The 18342-nt window shown below is 68.6% G+C and overlaps 1 protein-coding gene across 3 annotated transcripts in view; it reads left to right on the top strand.

Moving 5' to 3' along the window:
- The window catches only part of BTBD19 (BTB domain containing 19), a 75829-nt gene extending 58721 nt beyond the window's left edge, over positions 1–17108 (top strand). For 2 of the 3 annotated variants that reach the window (XM_048861452.2, XM_048861450.2), the window contains 4 exons: positions 13907–13975; positions 14656–14787; positions 15549–15674; positions 16254–17108. In XM_048861452.2, the coding sequence (XP_048717409.1) occupies positions 13907–13975; positions 14656–14787; positions 15549–15674; positions 16254–16376 (450 nt within the window). In that variant the 3' untranslated portion in view covers positions 16377–17108. The remainder of the gene's footprint in view (positions 1–13906; positions 13976–14655; positions 14788–15548; positions 15675–16253) is intronic. The other variant, XM_075131887.1, reaches the window with a different exon arrangement.
- The last annotated feature ends 1234 nt before the right edge of the window (positions 17109–18342 follow it).

Raw genomic sequence — 18342 nt, 5'->3', positions numbered from 1 at the left:
AGGGGACACTGGCTGGAGCATTAGACGCCACGAGACAGGGAACAATCCTGCCTTGGCTGGCTGGGGACGCTGGGCCTGCCCTGGGAGGTGAGCGCCGCTCTCGGCGAGTGTCTGGCTGGGGACGCTGGGGCTGCCCTGGGAGGTGAGAGCTGCTCTCGGTGAGTGTCTGGCTGGGGACGCTGGGGCTGCCCTGGGAGGTGAGAGCTGCTCTCGGCGAGTGTCTGGCTGGGGACGCTGGGGCTGCCCTGGGAGGTGAGCGCCGTTCTCGGCGAGTGTCCTGGCTGGGCCCCGCTGGGGCTGCCCTGGGAGGTGAGCGCCGTTCTCGGCGAGTGTCCTGGCTGGGGACGCTGGGGCTGCCCTGGGAAGTGAGCGCCGTTCTCGGTGAGTGTCCTGGCTGGGGACGCTGGGGCTGCCCTGGGAGGTGAGCGCCGTTCTCGGCGAGTGTCCTGGCTGGGGACGCTGGGGCTGCCCTGGGAGGTGAGCGCCGCTCTCGGCGAGTGTCTGGGTGGGGACGCTGGGGCTGCCCTGGGAGGTGAGCGCCGTTCTCGGCGAGTGTCTGGCTGGGGACGCTGGGGCTGTCCTGGGAGGTGAGCGCCGCTCTCGGCGAGTGTCCTGGCTGGGGACGCTGGGGCTGTCCTGGGAGGTGAGCGCCGCTCTCGGCGAGTGTCCCAGCAGGGCCTGGGGGCTCAGCAGCAGATGGGACACGAGAGGTGGCGCCAAGGGCCAGGGGAGTCCCAGGGAGCAGTGCCAGACGCTGGCAGGTGTGGGAGGAGAGGGCTCTTGCTGCTGGGCAAGGGGGGACGGGAGGAGCTGCTCCAGCCTCTGTATTGCTGCTGGGACTCAGGGCCGGGGATCCCACCTTTTGGGGGGGTCATTGCCCCCCAGGGGAGGGAGCTGAGCCTCTCATCCCTGGACCCCTGTGCAGGGGGGCTGTGAGTCCCGGGCAGGTGATGTGGAATTTTCCCAAGGTCAAAACGGGGGCACGTCAACCCCCATGTTTGACACCGAGGGCTGGCAGGCCCCATGGCAGGTTGATCACATCCAGGCTGAGCCAGGAGCAACCCACCAGTGTCACCCTTTGGCCGAAGAAACCTCAACATGTCCGGCCAGGTCCTCTGAGCCACTGAGCACCAGGGGGGAGCTGTTCAAGACCTGGCAGGATCAGGCCCTGAATAAAGCCCTCTGGTGGCAGTGGGGTGTTCCCCACCCTGCTTGGCTGGGCATTCCCTGCTCTGTCTGGCCACAGGAGCCAGCTGAGCGAGGAGGGGAAACTGAGGCACAAAGCCGCTCCTTGCAGCCGATCTCCAGAGACCTGCTTCGGAGCAGGCTGGCGATGCCATGGCCTCCTGGGAGATGCACCCCTCCACCTGGGCTGCTTCCGGCTCCCCCACTGTCACGGAGTCCCTGGGCGATGCTCTGGAACTGCTCCCCATGAAGCCAGTCAGGACTCTGGGGCAGTCGCCTTTCTGTGAGCAGCCTGTCTTCAGGACACACAGCTCACACAGCTTCCACCTTCCTGGGTCTGACCTCGGAGCATTCAGCATCCTCTGCCCCTCCGTGCGCTTCTCCCCATTGACTCCGCCCAGGCGAGGTCCTGGGGAAGCCAGAGGGTCCTGCACCCCAACTTCGCAGTCAGACGTGACTCTCAGCCAGCCAGTAAAACAGAAGGTTTATTAGACGACAGGAACATGGTCTAAAACAGAGCTTGCAGGTGCAGAGAACGGGACCCCTCAGCTGGGTCCATTTTGGGGGGTAGTGAGCCAGACAACCACGTCTGCACTTCACTCCATGTCCCAGCCAGCCCCAAACTGAAAACCCCCTCCAGCCCCTCCTCCTCTGGGCTTTGTTCCTTTCCCGGGCCAGGTGGTCACCTGATTCCTTTGTTCTCCAACACTTTAGCTCTCACCTTGCAGGGGGGAAGGGCCCAGGCCATCAGTTGCCAGGAAACAGGGTGTCGGCCATTCTCTGTGTCCAGACTCCTGCACACACCTGCCCTCTAGGGCTCTGCAATGATCATACACCCTTACTCCACCCCCTAGATACTTAAGAACTGCCTAGGGGAAACTGAGGCACCCCCACACTATTCAGAGGAAACATTAAGAACAGTCCCACTTTGTCACATCTCATCACAGAATATCAGGGTTGGAAGGGACCTCAAGAGATCATCTTGTCTAACCCCCTGCTCAAAGCAGGACCAATCCTCAATTTTTTGCCCCAGATCCCTAAATGGCCCCCTTAAGGATTGAACTCACAACCCTGGGTTTAGCAGGCCAATGCTCAAACCACTGAGCTATCTCGCTCCTCCTATTCCTGGATCTCCCACTGGCCTGCTGGGGGAACTTGGTCACGTCGTTCCCCCTCCCCATGTCTCAGTTTCCCTTCCCACTCTGGGTTGAGGAGCTCTTTGGGGCAGGGGCTGTCTGTCCCTCTGTACAGTACCCGGTGCAGGGGGCCCTGCTCTCAGCTGGGAGCTGGCAGGAAGCCCTGGCTTTGCCGGAGGAGAGTCAGCGAGGGCACCAGGTCTGTGAGGGCAGAGCTGGGGAGGGGAGGGTGGCAGCTTTCCATGGTGCAGGGAGATTTTCCCCCTTGCTCTGCAAGCTGCTCTCGGTCGCTGATTGATTCAGAGAGTGGCTCAGAGCAGGGTTGGCGGCGAGGAGGAGGCCCCGGGCAACATGCTGACGCCGGGGTTTCTGTTCCACCGAAACGCTGCTCCCAATAGCCACGGGGCCTGTGCGGGTGCAATCAGGAGTCGCTCAAAGGGCCTGATTCTCCCCTCGCTGACGCTGGCAGACTGGTGGATCCCTGATAATGTAGCCATTGGTTCCCAGCCGAGCTGCACCACCCCAGAAGGGGCTCTGTTGCCCGGCTCTACCTGGGTGAGAACTACCCCTCGCGGGCATCATTCCCCCCCGCCCATCCCGCTGACTGAGGAGGGCTGGACATGACCAGCGTGCCCGCGAGACACAGACACGCAGGACTCTGTGCTCCAGAGCTGCCTGGCAGTACCATAGGCCAGGGCCTGGCTCTGGGCCTGGAGATCGGACCCCCTGTGTTGCCCAAATGACCCTGTCGGCTCACAGAGCAGCCCGCTGGCCTGCTCTGGCCTGGGCACCGGGCACCACAGGCAGGCCAGAGGGCCAGTGGCTGAGCTGCACTCCCATGAAGAAGGCTCTGCTCCCCCGACGGCTCCTTAGGGAGCCCTTGGAAACTGGCTTTGCCCAGCTCCTTTCTTCCTTTCCCCGAGTCCTGCCCTGGCCCTGCTGGACCAGCTGCCCTGCTGCACCCCCCATGGTGGCAGCGGGCGCCTGGCTGGGCACAGGGGGCACCGTGGCAGATTGGAGCAAAGGCCGGCAGCTGAGCCGCCCTGCTGTGGGTCTGCGTCAGCCTGCCCCCTGCCCGGGCCTCAGGCTGGTAGCCAGAGCATGGCATCAGGCTGATAGCGCAGCCCTCTGCCTGCCTCGAGGGACCACCCCTTAGGCCCCACTGTTCGCCGGCCACAGAGCCTGGCTTGCCGCTTGTCTGACGCTGGGAGCTGAATTCAATCCATTGCGCCGGGGCTGCGGCAGAGCCATGCACAGAGCCGCACCGCACCCGGCTCGTGGGTCTCCCCAGCTCTGCTGGTGCCCCTCACTCCCGACCCTCAGCCCCCCTGCTCTTCCAGCCTGGGCTCCCCACCCCCAGCTCTGCCGGTGCCCCTCACTCCCGACCCGCAGCCCCCTGCTCTTCCAGCCCTGGGCTCCCCTCCCCCAGCTCTGCCGGTGCCCCTCACTCCCGACCCGCAGCCCCCTGCTCTTCCAGCCTGGGCTCCCCACCCCCAGCTCTGCCGGTGCCCCTCACTCCCGACCCTCAGCCCCCCGCTATCCCAGCCCTGGGCTCCCCACCCCAGCTCTGCCGGTGCCCCTCACTCCCGACCCTCAGCCCCCCTGCTCTTCCAGCCTGGGCTCCCCACCCCCAGCTCTGCCGGTGCCCCTCACTCCCGACCCGCAGCCCCCTGCTCTTCCAGCCTGGGCTCCCCACCCCCAGCTCTGCCGGTGCCCCTCACTCCCAACCCGCAGCCCCCTGCTCTTCCAGCCTGGGCTCCCCTCCCCCAGCTCTGCCGGTGCCCCTCACTCCCGACCCTCAGCCCCCTGCTCTTCCAGCCTGGGCTCCCCTCCCCCAGCTCTGCCGGTGCCCCTCACTCCCGACCCTCAGCCCCCTGCTCTTCCAGCCTGGGCTCCCCACCCCCAGCTCTGCCGGTGCCCCTCACTCCCGACCCGCAGCCCCCTGCTCTTCCAGCCTGGGCTCCCCTCCCCCAGCTCTGCCGGTGCCCCTCACTCCCGACCCTCAGCCCCCTGCTCTTCCAGCCTGGGCTCCCCACCCCCAGCTCTGCCGGTGCCCCTCACTCCCGACCCGCAGCCCCCTGCTCTTCCAGCCTGGGCTCCCCTCCCCCAGCTCTGCCGGTGCCCCTCACTCCCGACCCTCAGCCCCCTGCTCTTCCAGCCTGGGCTCCCCTCCCCCAGCTCTGCCGGTGCCCCTCACTCCCGACCCTCAGCCCCCTGCTCTTCCAGCCTGGGCTCCCCACCCCCAGCTCTGCCGGTGCCCCTCACTCCCGACCCTCAGCCCCCCTGCTCTTCCAGCCTGGGCTCCCCTCCCCCAGCTCTGCCGGTGCCCCTCACTCCCGACCCTCAGCCCCCCTGCTCTTCCAGCCTGGGCTCCCCTCCCCCAGCTCTGCCGGTGCCCCTCACTCCCGACCCGCAGCCCCCTGCTCTTCCAGCCTGGGCTCCCCAGCCCAGCTCTGTGGGTGCCCCTCACTCAGGCCAATTAAAATTGAAGGGATTGTTGCCTGAAGCATGGCTCAGAGTTCAGCCTGCCAAGAGCTGCTGGTGCTCAGGGCATGAACTGAGCCAAGAGAAACACTCCCCTGCTCGAGCGTCACCTAGGAACGAGGCGCATTTGTGCGGCCAGAATTGGCCGCTGTTGGGGAGTTGCCCCTGGGCTGGCTGGACCAATGATCGATCTCTTCAGCTACAGCTGCCCCCTGTCCTTAGGACGTTGCCTTCTGAAGTTTCTGAGGCCAGCACATTCCACGTGGGCTCTTGTTGTGTGTATGGTCATGGCAGGCGTTACCGGGGGGCGCTGATACACAGTCTGCCAAGCGCACGAGCAAGTGCTCAGTGTTGGGCAGACAAGCTGCGGGATGAGGCCCTGGTTCTGTGCAGAGGCAGCTGAGCAAGCCACGGCAGCGTTGCTCTCTGCCTTGGGCTCTGATTAGAGTCAAGGCTTGAGGCGGCTGCTCCCTGGGAGTTGGGATTTCCCCACGTGCGGTTGAGACCTGCTCTGGTCCAGGCCGGGTGCAGGTGGGTAAACAAGCCAATTGCACTTCGAATAGACCCTGACTCTGCGTCACAGATTTCTCCTGCACTGGGAAGCCACCAGGCCCCGGGCGCCTGTTACCACTCGGTGGAGGAGCTGGCGTTTCTGTGCCGCATGCCTCAGTGGGTCTGAGCCGGGCTGGGTGCCTGGTAGCCAACAGAGTCCCGGTGCTCTCAGACCCGGATAGGAGCCCTCCCTGAACAGGCCCTAGCGGAAGCCTTTGCACTCGTTCTCTCCGCTGGCAGCTTTCCCCCGGCACCCGGCTCTGTGGTTGCTGTCATGCGGCTGGGGCAGGTCTGTCTCAGCAGGGTTTCCCTGGCGCGGGCGGGCGGCTGGCACCACGTGAAGCGCTGCTCGGCGGAAAGAAGCAGGAGGGGAAACCGGCATCAGGTGCCCTGGAAAGTGACGGTTGGGCCCTGGCGCGTGGAACAATCCGTCTGGCGGGGGGAGGAGCCGCCCGCAGGGGGGTTCCCCTGGCTCCCCTTCCAGGGCAGGTTCAGCTGCGATGTGCACAGACCCCTCCCGCCAGACCTTGCCACCAATGCAGGGGAGAGCTGCTCTCGCCCTCTGCAGCTGGCTGGGGGTGGGGGACGGAGCCTGTACGGCACCCATTCCCGTCCCTGGGGGTGCAGGGCTTAGCCTGGCTTAGTGACCCCACTGAGGTCCCTGACCTCGACTCTGTCACTCAGTTGTGGAGCAGCCCCTCCCCCCAGCTCCGTGCTGCCCCATGGGTGGGTGGCTCCTGGCGGGAGAGGGTGTGCGGACTGCAAAGGTCTCAGCTACGTGGGGGGAGAACAGCCCCGAAGGTCCCAGGGTAGAGATGGGGCTGGGACCAGACAGGTCTATGGGCCACCTCTGCCCTGGGCACGGCCCCCAATACCCCCCACAGAGCAGGGTGAGGGATCGTCTGGCCTGGGACAGAGCCAGCCGCCCAGGAATTCCCTCTTTCCAGCAGTGCCAGCAGCTGTGGGGTGATCTGTGGCAGGGGCTGCTGTGTCTCCCTGTCAAGCCGTGGAGCCCAGATCGGGTCTGCACCCAGATGGGGGGCATTTCGCTGTGGGGTGCTCGGAAGAGCCACCCTCTCTGAGACTGCAGCTAATGCAGCTGCTGTGGGGTGCCCCCTGTGACGAAGTGGGACTGTTCTTAATGTTTCCTTTGAATACTGTAGGGGTGCCTCAGTTTCCCCTAGGCAGTTCTTAAGTCTCTAGGTAGTGGGATAAGGGGGTGCAATTGTTGCAGAGCACAGGGCCAGGGTACATAAATGGCCGACACCCTGTTTCCTGGCAACTGATGGCCTGCACCCTTCCCCCTGCAAGGTGGGAGCTAAAGGGTTGGAGAACAAAGCAATCAGGTGCCCTCCTGGCCCGGGAAAGGGGAAAGCCCAGAGGAGGAGGGGCTGGGGAGAATTGCAGTTTGAGGCTGGCTGGGGACGTGGAGTGAAGGGCAGACGTGGTTGTCTGGCTCACTGCCCCCCAAAATGGACCCAGCTGAGGGGTCCTGTTCTCTGCACCTACAAACTCTGGTTTAGACCATGTCCCTGTTGTCTAATAAACTTTCTGTTTTACTGGCTGGCTGAGAGTCACGTCTGACTGCGGAGTTGTGGGGCAGGACCCTCTGGCTTCCCCAGGACCCTGCCTGGGCGGACTCGCTGGGGGAAGCGCACGGAGGGGCAGAGGATGCTGAATGCTCCTGGGTCAGACCCAGGAAGGTGGAGCCGGGTGAGCTTTGTGTCCTGCAGACAGGCTGCTCCCAGCGGGGAGACCTCCCCAGAGTCCTGCCTGGCTTCGTAGGGAGCAGTCCCAGAGCATCGCCCGGGGACTCCGTGACACCCCCCAGCCAGGCCTGGCTCCCTGGAGTCACTCTTGGGGCATCGCTGGCTGCTAGGACCGATTTTGCAGCTGGAAGGGATTTCACTCAGTGAAGCTGGATCCGTCTGGACAGTGCCCCTGCCCGGAGCGCCCAGGGCCTGGTCTCCCTCGAACGTGTGGGCCCAGGTACCTTTACCTGCTGTCCTTACTGTTCAGCTAGTGCCCACCTCATGACACCCAGATGCTGTGGTGATGGGCACCCAGGTGAGAGCCCGGCCAGCTGGCCCTCACCAGCCATGCGTGTCAGGCCGGGTTTGGCGGTACTCACCCAGACTCCAGTGCCTCCCCGATGGATGGCACGGGTGCCCATTTCCCCGGGTTTGGCTGCAGACGTTCCCTGGCACTGCGGCATTACCTGTGATGGCGCGGCACACAAATAACCCCAGGCTTGGTGCCAGGGCACCTGACCACACCTCAGTGGCACGGAGCCCCCTCCCTGCCCCGGGCAGGGCTGGCAGGGTAGGAGCATCACCACCCATACAGTCAGCACCCACCCTCCGTTACAGGGCAGCCGGGCACCCCAGCCTGTCAGCTAGGCAGAGGCGGGTGGGGTCTGCTGGGCACGATGGTTCTTGCTGGGCGCCTGCCCTCGGCTTTGGCATCAGGGTGTCTGGGCTGCAGAGCTGTTTGCTGAGGGGCACTGGGCATCGCCGAGAGGCTGGTGGGGGCAGGGGAGGGGTTTGGCAGCTGCGGGTGGGGTGAGGTTAGGGCTGCACCGTGGGTCAGGGAGTGCCAGGGTGGGAGGGGCAGGGGGTTCTGGGCCCAGACGGAGGGGGTTAACGGTCATGCCATTGTTGGGGGACTGTGGCAGGTGTCTTCATGGCCGGGCCCCTGGCGCTCTGCTCCCCCCGGTGTGTTCACGGCCAGGCCCCTGGCGCTCTGCTCCCCCGGTGTGTTCGCGGCCGTGCCAGGCCCCTGGCGCTCTGCTCCCCCGGTGTGTTCGCGGCCGTGCCGGGCCCCTGGCGCTCTGCTCCCCCGGTGTGTTCGCGGCCGTGCCGGGCCCCTGGCGCTCTGCTCCCCCGGTGTGTTCGCGGCCGTGCCGGGCCCCTGGCGCTCTGCTCCCCCCAGTGTGTTCGCAGCCGGGCCCCTGGCGCTCTGCTCCCCCGGTGTGTTCGCGGCCGTGCCGGGCCCCTGGCGCTCTGCTCCCCCCAGTGTGTTCGCAGCCGGGCCCCTGGCGCTCTGCTCCCCCGGTGTGTTCGCGGCCGGGCCGGGCCCCTGGCGCTCTGCTCCCCCGGTGTGTTCGCGGCCGTGCCGGGCCCCTGGCGCTCTGCTCCCCCCGGTGTGTTCGCAGCCGGGCCCCTGGCGCTCTGCTCCCCCCGGTGTGTTCGCGGCCAGGCCCCTGGCGCTCTGCTCCCCCCGGTGTGTTCGCGGCCGGGCCCCTGGCGCTCTGCTCCCCCCGGTGTGTTCGCGGCCGGGCCCCTGGCGCTCTGCTCCCCCTGGTGTGTTCGCGGCCGGGCCCCTGGCGCTCTGCTCCCCCCGGTGTGTTCGCGGCCGGGCCCCTGGCGCTCTGCTCCCCCTGGTGTGTTCGCGGCCGTGCCAGGCCCCTGGCGCTCTGCTCCCCCCGGCGTGTTCGCGGCCGGGCCCCTGGCGCTCTGCTCCCCCCGGCGTGTTCGCGGCCGTGCCGGGCCCCTGGCGCTCTGCTCCCCCCGGCGTGTTCGCGGCCGGGCCCCTGGCGCTCTGCTCCCCCCGGCGTGTTCGCGGCCGTGCCGGGCCCCTGGCGCTCTGCTCCCCCCGGCGTGTTCGCGGCCGTGCCGGGCCCCTGGCGCTCTCCTCCCCCGGCGTGTTCGCGGCCGTGCCGGGCCCCTGGCGCTCTGCTCCCCCCGGCGTGTTCGCGGCCGTGCCGGGCCCCTGGCGCTCTGCTCCCCCCGGTGTGTTCGCGGCCGTGCCGGGCCCCTGGCGCTCTGCTCCCCCCGGCGTGTTCGCGGCCGTGCCGGGCCCCTGGCGCTCTCCTCCCCCGGCGTGTTCGCGGCCGTGCCGGGCCCCTGGCGCTCTGCTCCCCCCGGCGTGTTCGCGGCCGTGCCGGGCCCCTGGCGCTCTGCTCCCCCCGGTGTGTTCGCGGCCGTGCCGGGCCCCTGGCGCTCTGCTCCCCCCGGTGTGTTCGCGGCCGGGCCCCTGGCGCTCTGCTCCCCCGGTGTGTTCGCGGCCGTGCCAGGCCCCTGGCGCTCTGCTCCCCCGGTGTGTTCGCGGCCGTGCCAGGCCCCTGGCTCTCTGCTCCCCCGGTGTGTTCGCGGCTGGGCCCCTGGCGCTCTGCTCCCCCGGTGTGTTCGCGGCCGTGCCGGGCCCCTGGCGCTCTGCTCCCCCGGTGTGTTCGCGGCTGGGCCCCTGGCGCTCTGCTCCCCCGGTGTGTTCGCGGCCGTGCCAGGCCCCTGGCGCTCTGCTCCCCCGGTGTGTTCGCGGCCGTGCTGACATCGCTGCTGTGGCAAGTCAGGCGTTTCCTGTTTACCCTGCGGCCGGGAGGCCTTTGCCTGGCGGTGTTAGAACTGAAATACTTGCTCGGGCTGTGGTCACCCAGCCCCGGAGCAGGGACAGGAAAAGCGGGCCCCGGGGTGGGACTGTTTGTCCTCAAAACAACTGGGCGAACAGTGTGTCACAACAGACGCACACCGCGAGGTACACACACAGTCAGGCACCCATGTGGTTTGTGCCCACACACGCGGGGTGAGATACAGACGTACACACAGAGCCAGGTACACACACAGACCAGTCACACGCCGACCTACAGGCACACGTGGCTGGGTACACACACAGATACACACGTACATACACACCTGGCTGGGTGCGCCCACGCGCACAGGGGCAGCGTCAGGGTGCGCTCGGCCCCAGCCCGGTTGTTGCTTCCCTTCCAGCCCAGGTGGTAGCAAATCGCGCCCTCAGCATGAGCGAGCCACGCGACGCTGTTGCAGAAAACGCCAGTGCACGGGTGGGCTGCATTAGCAGAGGCAGTGTGTGCAGGTCCCGGGAGGGAAGGGGAGCGCTGGCCAGGCCCCCGCTGGAGGACAGTGTCCAGCAGGGATGGAGAGAAACTGAAAGGATCCAGAGGCGAGCGACAGAGACGCTCACGGGGTGGAAGGCAGCCGTGGGAGCAGAGGCTGAGGGAACAGGGTGCGTTTAGTGTGGAAAAGGGGAGATTAAGGGGGGACAGGATAGCGGTCTTCAAACACGTGAAAGGCTGCCATAAAAGAGATGGAGAAAAGTTCTTCTCCCTTGCCCCAGAGGGCAGGACAAGAGGCGATGGGTTCAAACAACAGCAGAGCAGATGCAGGTTAAATCTCAGGCCAAACGTCCTAACCAGAAGGCCAGTCGGCCCATGGAGCAGAGGCCTTTGGGAGGTCATGGCATGATGGCAGGTCCTTCGCGGGAGGTTTCCGAGAGGAGACTAGATGATCCTGGCGGTCCCGTCTAACCCTGTGGGTCTATGATTCTACACCCCAGCCCGAGCGTGGGGACCGCATCCTGCCCCCCATCTGCCTGCCCCGCCTCTGCCCGTTGGGGTATTCGCTGCGAGCTGGCTCCGATCGGCCACGTGCCCTCGTCGGCCCAGCCATCTTGTCACCCCGGCCCCGCCACACACTGCTCAGGGCACAATGGGCTGGGAAGGGAGCCGCTCCCCGAGGAGCCGGTGCCACGGCCGAGCCGAGCTGGCTGGGGACGGGGATCCGCGAGACCCCCCTGGCTGGGGGGGGCAGAGCTGGCCCGGGCCGTGGGCCGGAGCAAGCCGGTCGTGCTGAGGGTGCAGTCACAGCGGTGGCCAAGCGCGCTGTGAAACCGAGCGCTGGGGCTGCTCCCGACTGTGCTGGCTGGGGGAGCAGCTCCATGCTCCAGCCCGGCCGTGGGGCGCCCCCTGCTGGCGCCCCTACAAACCGTGTAAATCCCTCGGGACCGACCTTCACAGGAACCAAGGATCTGGCCCCACTGAATGCCAGGCGGGCACGACTGCCGTGGTGGCATGGCTCATGCCCCGTCCCTCGGAGCGGCTGGCGGCCCAAAGCCCTGCTGAGGCTGGAGAACAGGACAGGCTGAGATCCCGTCCGAGGCAGGGCATGTGCGTGTGTGTGAGTGTGAGTGTGTGCCACGTGTGCACGGCACGGCTGTGTGTGTGTGTGTGATTTGTAGAGCTGGGTGTCTGTGCTCTGGGGGGGGGTGTCTCGGTGCCACGTGTGAATTGTGGTGCTGTGTGTTGTGTATCTGTGCCGTGTGTGAGTCGGGGCCTGGGTGCCCTGTGTCCACGGCATGGCTGTGTGTGTGTGTCTGTGTGCGAGGCAGGCGTATGTTGTACCTGTGTGTGTTGGCAGTGCCCCACAGGTGACGGCTCCAGCCCCAGTCACGGAGCCCCCGCCCCACAGCTCACTCTCTGCGTCGCAGGTGCCCGGAGAGACACCAGTGGCAGGGCCAGGGGGTCCCGGCCCTGGCAACGCCCCCCTCTGCCCCCCAACGGAGCAGCAGCCTCGCTGGGCCCCCCCAACCCTTGCCCAGTGCCTTGAGGGTGCAGCGATCCTGGGAGCTCTTTGGGGTGGGGATCCCTGCAAAACCGCCCGGCCCTTGTGCGGCCCTGACCCGCAGGCTCCCTGGGGCGGGGCAGCCTCCCTGCTGGGAAGCGCAAGGGGGTGCTGCCCGCCACCCCCGAGCCCATGTCCCTGCGGCCCCCCAGCAGAGCCGAGCTGAGCCTGGGGCTCCCAGGGTGACGCTCCCAACGAGAGGCTCATGGCCCCGTTTCCCTCCCAGCGAAGGCCGCCAGGGTGACAATGCCCCAGTGGGCACCGAGCACTGGGCTCCACCGGCTGCGTGGGGGGACGTGGCGAATCCTAGAGCTCGTGAGACTGAGCGATTGTAAGCAGGTGCTAGTCAGACACCCCCGACCCCCAGCTCCGCCGGTGCCCCTCAGTCCCGACCTGCAGCCCCCCGCTAGCCCAGCCCTGGGCTCCCCGCCCAGCTCTGCCGGTGCCCCTCACTCCCGACCCGCAGCCCCCTCCTAGCCCAGCCCTGGGCTCCCCCACGGCTCCGCCGGTGCCCCTCACTCCCGACCCGCAGCCCCCCGCTAGCCCAGCCCTGGGCTCCCCCACGGCTCCGCCGGTGCCCCTCACTCCCGACCCGCAGCCCCCCGCTAGCCCAGCCCTGGGCTCCCCGCCCAGCTCTGCCGGTGCCCCTCACTCCCGACCCGCAGCCCCCTCCTAGCCCAGCCCTGGGCTCCCCCACGGCTCCGCCGGTGCCCCTCACTCCCGACCCGCAGCCCCCCGCTAGCCCAGCCCTGGGCTCCCCCACGGCTCCGCCGGTGCCCCTCACTCCCGACCCGCAGCCCCCCGCTAGCCCAGCCCTGGGCTCCCCGCCCAGCTCTGCCGGTGCCCCTCACTCCCGACCCACAGCCCCCTCCTAGCCCAGCCCTGGGCTCCCCCACGGCTCCGCCGGTGCCCCTCACTCCCGACCCGCAGCCCCCCGCTAGCCCAGCCCTGGGCTCCCCCACGGCTCCGCCGGTGCCCCTCACTCCCGACCCGCAGCCCCCCGCTAGCCCAGCCCTGGGCTCCCCCACGGCTCCGCCGGTGCCCCTCACTCCCGACCCGCAGCCCCCCGCTAGCCCAGCCCTGGGCTCCCCGCCCAGCTCTGCCGGTGCCCCTCACTCCTGACCCGCAGCCCCCTCCTAGCCCAGCCCTGGGCTCCCCCACGGCTCCGCCGGTGCCCCTCACTCCCGACCCGCAGCCCCCCGCTAGCCCAGCCCTGGGCTCCCCCACGGCTCCGCCGGTGCCCCTCACTCCCGACCCGCAGCCCCCTGCTAGCCCAGCTCTGGGCTCCCCGCCCAGCTCTGCCGGTGCCCCTCACTCCCAACCCGCAGCCCCCCGCTAGCCCAGCCCTGGGCTCCCCCACGGCTCCGCCGGTGCCCCTCACTCCCTACCCGCAGCCCCCCGCTAGCCCAGCCCTGGGCTTCCCCCCCCGCTCCGCCGGTGCCCCTCACTCCCGACCCGCAGCCCCCCGCTAGCCCAGCCCTGGGCTCCCCCACGGCTCCGCCGGTGCCCCTCACTCCCGACCCGCAGCCCCCCGCTAGCCCAGCCCTGGGCTCCCCCACGGCTCCGCCGGTGCCCCTCACTCCCGACCTGCAGCCCCCTGCTAGCCCAGCTCTGGGCTCCCCGCCCAGCTCTGCCGGTGCCCCTCACTCCCGACCCGCAGCCCCCCGCTAGCCCAGCCCTGGGCTCCCCCACGGCTCCGCCGGTGCCCCTCACTCCCTACCCGCAGCCCCCCGCTAGCCCAGCCCTGGGCTTCCCCCCCCGCTCCGCCGGTGCCCCTCACTCCCGACCCGCAGCCCCCCGCTAGCCCAGCCCTGGGCTCCCCCACGGCTCCACTGGTGCCCCTCACTCCCGACCCGCAGCCCCCCGCTAGCCCAGCCCTGGGCTTCCCCCCCCGCTCCGCCGGTGCCCCTCACTCCCGACCCGCAGCCCCCCGCTAGCCCAGCCCTGGGCTCCCCCACGGCTCCACTGGTGCCCCTCACTCCCGACCCGCAGCCCCCCGCTAGCCCAGCCCTGGGCTTCCCCCCCCGCTCCGCCGGTGCCCCTCACTCCCGACCCGCAGCCCCCCGCTAGCCCAGCCCTGGGCTCCCCCCCGGCTCCGCCGGTGCCCCTCACTCCTGACCCGCAGCCCCCTGGTGTGCCATGCCCCCTTCTCCAGCTGACTCCAGCCGTCTGTCTGTGCTCTCCCTGCAGGCGGCTGTGACCTACGGACAGATGGACCTGCAGCAGCACTGCCTGGTGTTCGTGGAGGACCACACGCGGGTATGAGCACTCAGGGAGCGAGGGGGGGCCCAGGGCCTCAGCGCTGTGCATCGGCCGGCCCCCCCCGAGCTCTGGCAATAGCCCCACGCCCCGCCGGCAGACTCAGGCATGCGGCCAGGGCCCCACGTGGAACCAGCCCTGAGCAGCCAAGAGAAGGGGCGTCGCCCCAGGCAGGGGGGCACAGGCCAGGCTGGCCCTGTCAGTCCAGGGCCCCGGGGGGGTAGGATGCCCCAGATAGCCATGGGCAGCGGGTGCTGGGTCACGCGGGGGCGCTGGGCGAATGGGTCTGGGTCACGCAGGGGCGCTGGGCGAAGGGAGCTGGGTCACGTGGGGGTTCCAGGGCCCCTTCTGCCCTCAAGGTCGATGAGTCTGAGCTGCTGCTCCCCTCGGGTGGGGTGCAGCAGAGGGGTGGCGGGATGGGACAGGGCAGAGGGGGACTGGGGGTGGGGCGGGTCAGAGGGGTGGCAGGATGGGGCGGGGCGGAGCAGAGGGGTGGCAGGACAGGGGCAGGGCAGAGGGGGCGGGTCAGGGGGGCAGTAGGACAGGGACGACGGGAGGGGTGGGCAGCAGGTACATGCCCGGCAGTTGTGGGGCGGGGTTCTGGGCCCGCCCCATGCCAGGTGGGGCCAGCCCCGCTGCCAGGCTGCCAGGGGTGACCGGGCCCGTTTGTGGCACCGCAGGAGGTTGTGCAGACACGGGGCTTCCACGAGCTGTCGGGCGCAGCGCTGGGGGTCGTCCTGCAGAGCGACCGGCTGGCCATCGACGAGCCGGACCTGATCCGGGCTGTGCGGGAATGGGCCCACGTCAGCTCGGTGAGTGCCGGCAGCCCCAGGGCCAGGAGCTGGGGCTCACCCAGCTAGGGGCTTTCTGAGCCCCCACCACGGGGAGGCTGGCAGGGGTTGTTCCCTGGCGTGCGGGGGGTGGGATGTGTCCCCGGTCACCCACTGAGTGCATGGCAGAGCTGGGAATGAACTCCCCCGACTCTAACCCATAGACCCCACTCCCCGCCCAGAGCCGGGGGAGAACCAGGCGTCCTGGCTGCCAGATCCCTCCGCCCCAGCCCTATAGATCCCACTGCCCTCCCCTCCCCTCGCCTCGCCTCCCAGAGCTGGGGATAGAACCCAGGCATCCTGGCTGCCAGCCCCCACCCACCCCAGCCCACCCAGGAGAAGCAGAGCACAGGGCCCCAGGGGTGTCCCCCACCCAGGACCCAATCTCTGGGGCACAAGCACAGGTGATGCCAGTCCCTGCCCAGCCCTCAGTGCTCCCCTGTCTGCCCTGGGGGCGAGATGCCAGGGCTCTGTCCCTTGGGATGCCTGAGGGGGACTGGCCGCTGCAGGGCCGGGCACACAGGAGGGCGGATGGTGGTGGCTGGTGACATGGGCCCCCATCACCTGGGAACCTGGCCGAGACCCCCAGCCCATCTCCTGCCGGCTGCCAAAGAGCTGGGGGGCCCTGCCACCCCGGGGTCAAAGGCCCCAGATCGCATCCCCCCCCTCCGGCTCCCCATTTCCTCCCCGCCCCGGCTCTCTGGGTCACGGATCCGGCCCCTGACTCTGCACTCCTGTTCCAGGCCGTCCTGGAGCGGCCGGTGGCCGAGGTGGCAGCAGGGCCGGTGAGCGAGCTCCGCCTACCCCTGCTCTCGCCCCGCGAGCTGGCAGCCCTGGAGAGCCGCAACCAGAGGGACCCGCTCATCCCGGTGAGGGGCCAGCTGGCTGCGTCCGTCCGGCTGCGTCCGTCCGGCTGTCCTTTGGCCCCATCTATCTCGGTGTCTGTCTGTCTGTGTCCATCTGTCCATGCACCCCATCTGTGTCTGTGTCCGTCTGTTCAGTCACCCCTGGCTGAGATCAGGCCCTTGGGAAGGCCTGGCCAGCCTAAGGCATTTGGGGGCGGGGGCTGAGCCCCATGGGACCTGCTCCAGGCCCTTGGGCCAGCCCCTGGGGTCGGTCTGGACAGTGTCCCCAGGATGGGGAGAGGCTGGTGAGAGATTCCAAGGGACTGGGGTCAGGAAGCTGCTGCTGGGGAGAAGCAGGGACGTTTGCGGCACTGACCCAGACGCCTGCCCCACATCCCCCTGTGCCAGGCACCAGCCCTATCGCCCTCTCCGTCCCTGTCACTTCTTGGTGCCTCTTGCAGCCCTGTCCTGCCCCACGGCCCCAAGCCCCCTGGTGCCAGTCCCCGTGTCCGGCTGGGCCCGGCTGCGAGCTGCGTGCCCAGGGACAGCCCTGGCATGGCTGGGACCGGCCGGCATTGCAGCAACCTGGTGTCACCCCCGCAGGTGGAGTGCATCGCTGAGGCCTGGAAGTGCCACGCGCTGAGGAAGGGGAGAGGGGCGCCATCCCGTCTGTACCAGTGCCGCAGGGGCACCCAGCCCCGGGAGCACCACAGCTACCTCCAGTGAGGGGGCGGCAGTCAGCGGCGGGCGCCGGGCGTTGCCCGGGGGCAGGGAGAGGTTGTTCCTGCGTCTCTGGGACGAGTGACGGGCAAAGCGAACTTCCCAGGACACCGCTGGTCTTGTGCCCCCGACATGCCAGAGCTGGGGGCAGGCCATTGTCCTGCGTGCGTGGGGGGGGGGCACGGCTGAGACGGGGGCTGTCCCAGCCGTGCTGCGCCCCACAGCCGCCGGGGCATTGTGCTAAGCTCAGCCTGCCCACAACGCCTCACGTCTGAGCCTGATCTCGGGTGGAGCTGGGGAAGGTCAGGTTAGTACCTCCTGCAGCCCGGGGCCAGCTACAGCAGCCCAGGGGCTGCTCTAATGTACACCTGGGCTGTAACAAGGGCTAGCTGGCAGCCCAGACTAGCCAGAGGGCCCAGCCTGGTGGGCAAGCCCCCTCCTGTCTACCCTGGGGTGCGTGCTGCCCAGGGATCCCCCTGAGCCGGAGGGAGCCCCAGCTTGGGTTGCTAGCTGCTTTCCAGCCCCTTTGTGCACAGGCCCTGCCTCTCCAGCGTGTGTATGATCCCGGGCGGGGGTTAGATGCCCACAAGCCCCAGGGCCATGCCTCTCACCAAGTCACAGGGCCACCGAAGGAGGGGGCCAGCCCTGGCACATGCTGGGCAAGGCCTCAGGGGGTCACTTGGGGCCCTGGGACTGCCCTGCACTGCAGGCAGGATCAATACATCTCCATGGAGCTCATTGCTGAGTCAGCGTCTTGATTTCAGTAACGCCTCAGAGCTGGGGGGAGCCTTGGGCTCGGCTAGCAGGGAGCTGCGGGTCGGGAGTGAGGGGCACCACAGAGCTGGCAGTGGGTAAAGCCCAGGGCTGAGCTAGCAGGGGGCTGCAGAGATAGACTAAGGGGGTCTGGGGGGGAGTTGCCCATTGACGGCCTATGGCCAGGACCCCATGTCCCTGCACCCCACATCCCTGGGTGAGTCAGGGTGGGGGCAAGGGCTAGCTCTGCCTGGGAAAGCCCCTAGGACAGTGGGCTCCCCTTTGTGACTGTAGCCCCTGCTGGGGGTCCAGACTCCTGGGTTCATTGCCCGGCCACCGGCCCCCTGTGGGACCTCAGGGAAGTTGTGCTCTTGCTCTGTGCCTCAGTTTCCCTATCTATGGCAGGGCTGCCAGGCTGAGACCAGCCAGAGCCCACAGAGGGGTGGCACCGGAGATGGGGTCCCCCAACGCTGGTAGCAAGGGCGCCTGCCAGCTGGGTGGGTAACAGCAGCGGGCACAGTGCAGCACGGCCAGACCGGCCCCCCCATCTGTCGGTCTAGGCTGCCCAGCTCCCTGCACTCTCTGCCCATCACACGTAGCAGCAGCCGCTCAGGGTCAGTGCAAGGCGCTGGATCCCGAGGCCGGCGCTGAGCCATTCCTGTGGCACTGATGGGTCTTGACCTCCAGGGACCCCAGCCAGCTCGTGGCCCAGCCTAGCCTGGGCCTGGTGCAGCTCGACGAGCCCTTGGCACCTCTTCCGCCCCACGCCCTGCCTCGCTGGCTCTGGGTCTGCACTCGGTGCGGTCACCTCCACCTGGCCTGCAGCTACCCCTCGGGGTGGGCAGAGTCAGGGCAGCAGGCTGCTTCCACTCCCTGCAGCGCTCTGCCCTGCTGCCCAGGGACACCAGAGGCAGAGGTGAGGGGCCTGCCCAGCCCGGGGAGCCAGTACAGCGTTCCCTTCTTCAGCCAGGTGGGGACACTGAGGCCGGGATTGCCTAGGACAGTCAGTTCCTCCGGGGCCCATGGGAGCCAATGCCGGGATGTGCTACCCTGCATGCCCACCCTGTCCAGGGGGCACGGGGCAGCAGGGACACGGCCCTGTGACCCGACAGAAGGGTGCTACACAACCCGACTGCCAACACGCTGAGCCCAAGGGCTCTGGGCCAGGCATCGACGGGGGACGAGGGCTCAGTGGCCTCCATGGGGAAGGGACCAGGCC

Source organism: Caretta caretta, chromosome 8 (assembly GCF_965140235.1).
Source record: "Caretta caretta isolate rCarCar2 chromosome 8, rCarCar1.hap1, whole genome shotgun sequence".
NCBI classification, from domain to species: domain Eukaryota; kingdom Metazoa; phylum Chordata; order Testudines; family Cheloniidae; genus Caretta; species Caretta caretta.
Note: the sequence above shows the minus strand (reverse complement) of the source record. Positions and strands in the feature narration are given on the sequence as shown.